This window comes from Poecilia mexicana, unplaced genomic scaffold, assembly GCF_051168715.1.
Source record: "Poecilia mexicana isolate PSO_F unplaced genomic scaffold, ASM5116871v1 scaffold_7, whole genome shotgun sequence".
NCBI classification, from domain to species: Eukaryota; Metazoa; Chordata; class Actinopteri; order Cyprinodontiformes; family Poeciliidae; genus Poecilia; species Poecilia mexicana.
The window spans coordinates 13,670,112-13,680,823 of NW_028263376.1; the positions used below are offsets into that span (position 1 = coordinate 13,670,112).

A 10,712-nucleotide genomic window follows, 5' to 3' on the forward strand; every position below is an offset into this window, starting at 1 on the left:
TCTCTGTCTGATGCTGGGGATTTACAGCGGCCTGTCCTGCAGCAGAGGGCTGTTGTCGATGGCTCCTCGTCTATTTAGGGAGTTCCAGAGCATCAAAGCTGCAGAGCTGCTGCGAACCCCACTGAGCTGTGGGCCTTCAGACGCAGCTTCCTTTAAAGGATGGTATGGTTTAAGACGCCTGTGCAAAGCAGAAATATAGACATCATGTTTACATTCATACATTTTGTAATTCAAAGCTGTAAATTATTTAACAGAACCCCACACAATTAAGAATGTCTGTGGGTTGGTCAGTACTCCTGATATGTTGAGATACTGAGTTCTTGAATTTTATTTCTGCCACAGAAATGAACATAGCCTCCCCAATAAGACAAGTTAACGTTTTTCATCTTTTCTTTTTCTTTTCTTCATTTTTCAGAGAATAATTAAAATAGAAATATTTATAACAAGGTAAACATCTATCATTAGCTGTTCGCAACACCAACTAGTGGCAAAACATTCATTGTTAGCTTAACTAAAACTTTTAACTAAATATTAGCTTTAAATATTAGCTGTTAGCAGCAGACTTGATGCTAACACCCTGGCTGTTAGCAGCTAGCAACATACCTGTTGTTAGCTATACATTAGCTGTTTTGCAACACATTAACTGTTAGCCACATATCTGTTGTTAGCTATCCATTAGCTCTTTGCAACACCTCAACAACATGTTAGCTGTTAGCGACACATTTGCAGTTTGCAACACATTAAGTGGTAAAACATTTCTTTTTGGTCATATACTAGCTTTAGCCATACATTAGCTGTTAGCAACACAATAGCCATTAGCAACATATTTGCTGTTAGCCACACATTAGCTGTTAACAATAACTTCTTGCATTTCAATGGCTGTTAGCCATGTTGCATTTGGTACAAAGTATGAAAAGTCATCTTGCAGATTTACAGGTCTCAGCTGTTCGCAGGTGGTTGTCACCCCGAGCCCCAGCATATTGGCAGTAACATTTAGTGGAGCTATACAGAGATCCAGTTTAAAATTGAACAGGGAGTGAGCAACCCTGAGACTAAGCTTCCAACATTTAGATACAAGGAAGCAGATGAGAGCTGATAACTTGCAGTAAAAGGCCTTCAGGGCCTGCTGTAACAATGAAGGAGGCCTGTAGTTTTCAGTACTGAGGAAGATGGAGATATGTCTAATTTGAATATGTTCTTATCCATGCAAATTAAAGAAGCTCTGGATGTAAATCTGGGATACTTGATAAAAGCCACTGTGGGAAGTTTGAGCAAGAGAAGGTGTTTACAATGACAGTTCCTACTTGTAGGAGTATCCGACAATTCCCACTGTGAGAATGAGTACCAGGACACCCAACAGCATGACGATGGTGCCGGAGGAAGACAGACCTGAGCCTGCAAAAGAGTTTCCACGATCAAGAAACCTGACAGAGCCTCTTATTCACTGGCACGCTGCAGGTTTGTTACATACCCAAGTCAACTGTGAATCTGGCAGTGGCAGCAGCTAAACTGACATCATTTGCCATGGAAACGTTGATGCAGTAGTCCCCAGAGGAATTAAAGAAGTGACGCAACACCAACTGGCACTCCTTAGAGGGCTCTACCAGGTTGCACGCCATGTGAATCGGCTTCAGGCAGTTTGAGTCCAGAATCACACTGCAGACCTCTTTGGGATGACTGGGATGAAGAAAACCCAATAAATGAAAACTTTCTTGAAGTTAAATCCAAGTTTATTCATGACCCTACATTATGGCAAGCCAGTACACACCTTCCTTGGCAGGTCACAGTAATGTCTAAAACGTTTGTGTCTTTTCGAGGTGTTGTCATGAGAACATTTTCCATTTGCACAATCTCTACTTTTTCAATGCCCTCTGGAAAAAACATAAAAGATGAGCATCATTTATGGTCATTTCAAACTGAAACAACATAAAAGCATTGTTTATTTTTATGTTGTTTCAGTGGATGTTTCAAAATAACTTACCAAAAACTTCAATGCCAGTGCAGAAGGAACCATATCTATATATCACACAGTCATCATCGGATGGTTTATCGTCTGCTTCCCTCTTAGCAACAATGGCTGCAACTCGTCCTGAGAGCCTCACTGTTCTCTTTCCATCTGACCACAAACAAAAAGAATAATTAGTCATTTTTCCTATAAGAATGCTTACTCAAAAAACATATAGGTATTTTTTTTACTCCAAAATACCAAAAATTCTACTACTTACAAGAAAGGAAATCTTTTTAGTTTATATTTTTAGGTGTTTAAGCAGGAATCAAACATCTTCTGTAGTGATTTATTCTTTTATAACTCTTTGGAGGTATTGGATGGATGGATGGATGGATGGATGGATGGATGGATGGATGGATGGATGGATGGATGGATGGATGGATGGATGGATGGATGGATGGATGGATGGATGGATGGATGGATGGATGGATGGATGGATGGATGGATGGATCAGTACTTCACTGTTTTTAACATTTAGTCAATCAGGAACTTTCTCTCTCCAGTTTTAACCGTAATCAGGTTGTGGTAACTTACTTGCCGCCATCTTGTTTCCCGTTTGGAGTTTGTTTATTGGGGGCGGAGTCTTTGCTACTGCAGCTTCCTGGACGGCCTGAACCATGGAGGCAGCGGAGGCTTCTCCCTCAGTGTTGTCCTCCTCAGTGTCTGAGGGAACCATGTTGATGTTCAAATGAGCTGGTTTGGTGGAGACCAGTATGGGGACAGCAGAGACCAGATCGGGAGCTTTCACTTCACACACAGAAAGTTGTTGAATTAGTTTACATTTTCTAGACAAGAAAAATAATCATTTAAAACATAACATTCTTGAAAAATACAGTACAGCCTACTGAGATTGTGCATTTTAATAGATTAAAAAAAATTAATCTTGGTTGGTTGGTTGGTTGGTTGGTTGGTTGCATGGATGAGAACTGACAATGGATCAATGGGAAATGACTCAATGGATGGATGGATGGATGGATGGATGGATGGATGGATGGATGGATGGATGGATGGATGGATGGATGGATGGATGGATGGATGGATGGATGGATGGATGGATGGATGGATGGATGGATGGATGGATGGATGGATGGATGGATGGATGGATGGATGGATGGATGGATGTTTCCACCCTTTACCCATATACGTAACCAGCAGTGTCGGTTCCTGACCTGTGGTTGCCTGGTCGGCAGCCGGTCCGGTGGTGGAGGTCGGGGGGTCGGATGGCGGGTCGCAGGCCTTATCGGGGATGACCGCCTGGATGACCACCTGCGGTTTGAACGATCCAGAGCTGACGTACGTGTGAGTGACCGTCATCTCTCTGGATATGAGCGCCCCGCTTTCATCGCCAAAATCCCAGTTGAAGGTGATGTCCGCGTTGCCGAGGTACTGGCTGGGGTCATGGAGGGTCACGGTGAAGGCGATGGCTCGGTTCTGCACGAAGCGCATGTCTCCGGCCACAATGTCGTTGACTTGGTCCAGGGAGACGGCGAAGGGGATCTGATCTGAGGAAATCAGATGTTTCAAACTGATGATTATTTTAGTAATCAATTAATCTGTCAATTATTCTGATGAGGTATATGAATAGATAAATATTGATGTAATATCAGTTCTGACTCCATTATTATTATCGGATATCTATATCGGCCTAAATTTTCACATCGGTGCATTCCTAATCTAAGTTGTTAATTTGAATTTCATCATTTTTCGACTCGCTGTGTTTCAAAAACACAAATAACAGAACAGACCCTCAGCATGATACCACCACCACCATTTTTTTGCAATTGCTTCTTCTTGTGTTTTTGGCCAAATTGCGCAATTTTGGTCAAAACTGGCTTGTCCACATGGGAACATAAAAATTTAAAACAGTTTTTTTAGTTAGTTTTTTTCAGTTGGCTCAGTCTATGTTGAAATTAAACTTACTTCTTTGTGGACACAGTTTCCAGTTCATGATAATATTGTGTGTTGGTGGATTTTGACTTGTTCCTAAACATTCTGATCAATCTTTTGGGTTTTCTAAATTTTTAGTGATCCCAAACACATATTAAAACCAGTTTCCAAACCATATTGGAAATTGGTTAACTTTCCTGAAAAGACACTAAACGAACCAATTTTAATCAACTCTACCAATCCAGTCTGGATTCTGACATTTGAACCCAATCATTTAAAGTCAGATTCATCATAAACAACTCAAAATAAACACAAGGTTCATGTCTATGACTAGAGTAAATAAACCTTTGATTAGACCTGTATGTAGTCTCACTTTTCTGTTTGTATCTCTTTGTTCAGGTCCAGACTTACCAGTGATGGAAAACTGTGTAGAAGCATATCCCAGAGGAATAAACTTTTCTTTGCTGCGGTAGTGATAGATGACGATGTCCATGGTGTAGGAGCCCAGTGGGATGTCATCCGTACTGATGGTCAGAGAGGAGCAGGGCCCGTCCGCTACCTGCCAGTACTGACCTGCAAATCAGCAGAAACACAGAAATCCATGAGCCTGATCTGCTCATTAACTTTAATCTGACAGATTATGTTTGATTGTGTTTGTTTTTCTGGGATATGTAAATCAAATGTAAACTGATTTTTTCCAGTGGTTCATCCATAAGTTCAGTAGAGCTCCACTCACCCCAGGTTTTCCACACAAACACATAAGGCGGCCTCTTGTCATCCTTTACTGGTGTCCCATCTGGAAAAACTGCTTCCCAGTCTGCATCCTTTGTTGGATAAACTGGTTCTGACTTAAAATATTTTGTTCCTGTACGAAGAAAATGAAAGATGGTTATCTAAACATGTTCTAATTCTTTAGACATCATGTCTAAAAAGAACCTTCAAAAACAGTTCTGTGCTTAAATATAGTTTTATCAATCAAACCAAAGCAGCTCTTCTCTCTATGCTGCCAGATTACATGAATGTGAAAAGATGCTCATTATTATTTAATTTTAATAAGTATTCATCAAATGCAGGGGTTGCATTTTGGCAGCCATTGTTTCATTATGCTTTAAAATACATGCATACATTGATATAAAGAAAGAATTTAAATAATACATATAACCATATTAAATGTTTTCATCTATTACCTGTAGATATTTATTAAAAATTATACATTTTTTAAAATCTTGTTTTATTCTATGGTTGCTCATATTTTTAAAATTATAAAATGTATATTATTATTATTATTATTATTATTATTAATATTATTATTATTATTATTATTATTATTATTATTATTATTATTTTATATAATTACACACACACACACACACACACACACACACACACACACACACACACACATATATATATATATATTTAAAAAAAAATTCCCTTCTCACCCTCCGCGGGTGGTCTCTTTCATCCTCTGAGCTCGGGTCCTCTACCAGAGGCCTGGGAGCTTGAGGGTTCCTCCAGTATCTTGGCTGTGCCTAGAACTGCACATTTCTGGACTGAGATGTCTGATGTTGTTCCTGGGATCTGTTTTAGCCACTGCTCCAGTTTGGGGGTGACTGCCCCGAGGGCCCCTATGACCACAGGCACCACTGTGGTCTTCACCTTCCAGGCCTTCTCCAGTTCCTCTCTGAGGCCCTGGTATTTCTCTAGTTTCTCATGCTCCTTTTTCCTGATGTTGTGGTCACTTGGTATTGCTACATCCACCACAACGGCTTTCCTCTGTTCTTTATCCACCACCACAATGTCCGGTTGGTTCGCCATTACCATCTTGTCTGTCTGGATCTGGAAGTCCCACAGGATCTTAGCTCGGTCATTCTCCACCACCTTTGGGGGTGTTCCCCACTTTGACCTCGGGGGTTCCAGTCCATATTCGGCACAGATGTTCCTGTACACTATGCCCGCCACTTGGTTATGTCGTTCCATGTATGCTTTCCCTGCCAGCATCTTGCACCCTGCTGTTATGTGCTGGACTGTCTCAGAGGCCTCCTTGCACAACCTACACCTTGGGTCTTGTCTGGTGTGGTAGATCTGAGCCTCTATTGCTCTGGTGTTTAGTGCCTGTTCCTGGGCGGCCAGGATGAGGGCCTCTGTGCTGTCCTTGAGTCCAGCTTTCTCCAGCCATTGGTAGGATTTCCTGATATCAGCCACATCAGTTATTTGTCGGTGGTACATCCCATGTAGGGGCTTGTCTTCCCATGATGGTTCCTCCAGCACCTCGTCCTCTGTTCCCCATTGTCTGAGACATTCGCTGAGCACATCGTCCATTGAGGCTTTGTCCTTGATGTATTTATGGATCTTGGATGTTTCATCCTGGACAGTGGCTCTCACACTCACTAGTCCTCTGCCTCCTTCCTTACGGCTTGTGTACAGTCTCAGGGTGCTGGATTTGGGGTGGAACCCTCCATGCATGGTTAGTAGCTTCCGAGTCTTAACGTCCGTGGCCTTTATCTCTTCCATTGGCCAGCTAATTATTCCGGCAGGGTATCTGATTACTGGTAAGGCATAGCTGTTTATTGCACGGATCTTGTTCTTGCCATTGAGCTGGCTTCTCAGGACTTGCCTTATTCGTTGGAGGTATTTGGCTGTGGCTCCTTTCCTTGTGACCTCATCGAGGTTGCCATTTGCTTGTGGTATTCCCAGGTACTTGTAGCTGTGCTCTATGTCTGCTATTGTTCCCTCTGGGAGTGAGACCCCTTCTGTGTGGATGACCTTCCCTCTCTTTGTAACCATCCGGCCACACTTCTCTAGTCCGAATGACATCCCAATGTCAGTGCTGTAGATCCTGGTGGTGTGGATCAGTGAGTCGATGTCTCGCTCGTTCTTGGCGTACAGCTTGATGTCATCCATGTAGAGGAGGTGACTGATTGTGGCCCCATTCTTGAGTCGGTATCCGTAGCCAGTCTTGTTGATGATTTGGCTAAGGGGGTTCAGGCCTATGCAGAACAGCAGTGGGGACAGAGCATCTCCTTGGTATATGCCACATTTGATGGACACTTGTGCAAGTGGTTTGCAGTTGGCTTCAAGGGTGGTTTTCCACAGCCCCATCGAGTTTGCAATGAAGGCTCTTAGAGTCCTATTGATGTTGTACATCTCTAAGCAGTCGGGTTTTGCAGTCTCGGGTGACTGTGTGGTCTACAAGGAGTTGGTGTTTGGCTCCTCTGCTATTTATGCCGATGCCCTTCTGTGCCGTGTTCATGTATTTATCCATGTGCCCGCTTATCTTAGCTGCTATGATGCCTGACATGAGCTTCCATGTTGTAGAGAGACAGGTTATCGGCCGATAGTTGGATGGGACTGAACCCTTTGAGGGATCCTTCTGGATCAGGATTGTGCGCCCTTCAGTTAGCCATTCAGGGTGAGTCCCATTCTGTAGCAGCTGGTTCAGTTGAACTGCCAGTCGCTCATGGAGGGCAGTGAGTTTCTTTAGCCAGTAGGCATGGATCATGTCAGGCCTCCCTTTTCCCATATGCCTTTCCAGTATTGTTCAGTCTCCAGCCTTGGTGGGTCTGCTCTGTTGTTATTACCCTGCCATTGAGAGTACACTTTAGCTGGTTGGGTGGAGAAGAGCCGGTTAATCCTCCTGGCTTCATTCTCTCTTGTGTATCTCTTTAGGCGGCTGGCCAAGGCTTGGAGCCTTTGTTTGGCAGTTTCGAGTGCTTCAGGTATGGGCATCTGGCTGTACTTCTTAGGTACTGGTCTTTTCATTGCACCTCTTTGGAGCTCTGACAGTTGGCTCACTTCCCTCCTTGTTATCTTGATCTTAGCCTCTAACCGTCTTTTCCATGATGGATATTGGGTCTCATAGTTGCTCTTATAGCCGAGCATTTCAAGGATCACTGATGCTGAGTTGTATATCAGCTCATTGGTTTCTGTTATGGTGTTGGTAGGGATTGTTCTCAATGCTGCATTCACATCTTGAATGAGACTTTCTGATGGTACTTCACTCAGCCGTTGTAATTGGCGTCGGGGTTGCCTGGTGTTCATTCGGGCCACGATTCTCTTTCTCAGGTCAGTTGCTGTCTCGTTCAGCTTTGATAGTTCGTTCATTCCTGGGGCTGCATACCCAGTCTCGGGGTGGGGAGTAGTTAACTCCCCCCTGACCTTACCTTTGGGCTCCTCCCTTTTGCCGTAGCATTTGTGTTGTACCTCGTCAATCTCAAGTTGTGATAGCAGTTGCCGTTTGCGGATGTTGGAACACTGAGCTACTAGTTGTTTGGCAGTCATTGTAGACTGTGGGTGTCGAAGTAACCATTCCACCCTCAGTCATCCAATTTGGATGTGGAGCAAATTACGCCCCATTTTATCTGAAGATTTACTGCATCTCCGACTGAATTTACTAACATGATTTGAAGGTAAAATGTTATTTCATATTTTATTTATTTACTCTATGAGAAAATTATGCAATATCTGGAGTTTGAATTTCAAAACTATTCACTTCTCTTAAACAACTTTTCTTTGTTTGCAACGCGAGTATTTTTGACTCAATAAATTTAGATTACACATTGTACGAAAAAACTCATTTGTTTTCTTTAATCCAAAACTCCAAGAAGTGTGTGTGCGTGTGTGTGTTACCATTGACTACACAGTCTTCAGCCCAGACCACGATCCCGTCAGGCAGAACTTCCTGGTTGTGGGGGAACTCCAGTTCGATGGTGAACGTGACTTTGGCTCCAGTCAGGGTCGGTGAATCATTCTTAACATTGAAGATCACCTTTCCACCTGAACAGGTAGAAAATCAGAACTATTTCTCCATCAGTCATGCAGATGTGGCTGACAAACATCTGGGACTGTTCAGCACTCTGACCTCTCCAGGAGTCTTCATATCTCGGGTCGCCTGCTTTCCAGATCGGGTACATCTTACCGTTCCATGATGGGTAGCGAGTGAAGCGATTTTTAGCCTCTGAAACATGAAAAATCAATACGCCGATCCATAAACTATGGATGATTTATTCAAATCTCCTTGATTTTATTGAGATTTTAAAGAACTTTGCATGAAGTGAGTCTGGAATGTTTTACTTTAAGCCAACAGTGAAAATTTGTGGTACAAATCTCTCTCATGTGATGCTAATCTGGGTGTATGCAGGATTATATTACAGATTAACAGTGTCTGAGGGCAGAATTAGGATCAAATATGCAGCCTGGAAACAGAACCCTTCTAAATCAAACATTTGATTGGAATTATTAAAGGAACAAAAAGGACAAGTGGAACAACTCAACAGAAATCAGCTTTTAATCAGAATGTTTGAAAGTGTAGTTCAGAGATATTTAAAAAGAAAAAGGTCAAATTAAAGCAATAATCATTCAATATGATTTTATTTGAATTTTAGCACACATAAATCTTAAAAAGTGACTTCAATTAATTTAGTTTTGCACATATCAATTTCTCTAAAAGGTCCATCAATCAATAAATCAATCAAATTTGTGTATTATTTTATATAACATTTCAGTAACAAGATATTTCAAAGTGCTTTAAATCATAAAAACATTAAATAAACATCTTAAGCATCTCACATCTCAACAGTTGTGAAACCAGTAAAAAAACATTACATTTTGTCAAATGCCATCATCAGAATAATAAATACACAGCAAATATTGTGTTCCTGAGGTTTTGCCAATCATTCAGACCCAACATTGCACACCTGAGAAACTAGCAATATTATTTTCTCCTGAAAGTCATTCAAAATTTTTTCTCTTTTTCTAATGAGTTGGGATGAATTTGTGATGCCTCATGCTAACGGTTTAGGTTGTCCTGACTTATTTCTGCAGCTATACAGCCATACAGTTAGGCTGCTGGAGGACAGTTTCTTCTTCTACTACTCTCCAATTTGTGTTATTTACTGTTATTTAAACTGTTCTGTTTTCTCTACACAGAAGCTACATCTGCTCTGATGTTTCCTCTTCGTAGAGGAAATCAAACGTTCTCCTTCTCATATTATTAACTTTCATGAATGTAGAAAATATATCAGTTCTTCTGTCTGTTTTTGTGTCTCTGCTCTGTGATCCTTATTGCTAAAGGAAAGGTTTTCTTCTCCACTGTCGATGCATGCATGCTCAATATGATGAATTTCTATAAAGTCAATAACTTGTCAGAAAACATCTATAATTAATGTGCAAAAACAAAATCTTAAGTAAATCTGGTTTAGTTTATAGGGAAAATTTAAATAAGACAAAATTAATGTATAAGTAACTTTTCAGCAGGAAATAGGAACTTGATTTGAGTCAATAATTTCTTGATATTGATGAAAAAGTATTAGTTCTTCTGGCAGATTATTTCACTTACAGGAAAAATGTCTTGTTTTAAAGGAAATAATCTTCCAATGAAAAACTTTCTCATCAATATTAAGGAATTATTTTCTTAAAACAAGCTTATTAGTTGTAAGTTAGTTTTTGTGATTTGGTGATTTACTGGTAAGATTTGGTGATTTTACAGTGTAAATAACTGCTTTTCATCATTTATTTCACTTTTTATGCTCATCCAGCAGCACAAAGTGGTAAATAATTTACATCTAAACCTCTTTTGTGGCCAGTTAAGTTTTCTGGCTGGTAAGTTACCTTTACTGTTAAGTGTGGATATTTCACAAACAGTTCTGATCCGATGGTAAGATTCTGATTTGATTTGTGCGACCTGGCATCTTGTCTCATGTAATATTTGATTTTATTCCTGATAAATTTAATAAAAAGTAAATGATTTTCTGTACTCACTTGCCAAAGTTTGTGAAGTTACAGTGAGAAGCACCAGCAGCAGAGTGGACGTCCACAT

The 10,712-nt window shown here is 41.0% G+C and overlaps 1 protein-coding gene across 3 annotated transcripts; it reads right to left on the minus strand.

Moving 5' to 3' along the window:
* Positions 1 to 21: 21 nt before the first annotated feature.
* On the minus strand, positions 22 to 10,712 carry pmelb (premelanosome protein b). 3 transcript variants are annotated; one of them, XM_088007570.1, is made up of 12 exons: positions 10,655 to 10,712; positions 8,757 to 8,852; positions 8,525 to 8,671; positions 4,632 to 4,760; positions 4,307 to 4,468; positions 3,178 to 3,510; positions 2,543 to 2,749; positions 1,982 to 2,116; positions 1,769 to 1,871; positions 1,472 to 1,677; positions 1,305 to 1,395; positions 22 to 178 (listed from the first exon to the last, which is right to left on the minus strand). In XM_088007570.1, the coding sequence occupies exons 1-12, from the start codon at positions 10,710 to 10,712 to the stop codon at positions 22 to 24; spliced, it is 1,824 nt and encodes a 607-aa protein (XP_087863696.1). The 3 variants fall into 3 exon arrangements, with proteins under 3 accessions (XP_087863696.1, XP_087863694.1, XP_087863695.1); XM_088007568.1 differs by having other exon boundaries at positions 2,543 to 2,755; XM_088007569.1 differs by having other exon boundaries at positions 1,982 to 2,106; positions 2,539 to 2,755.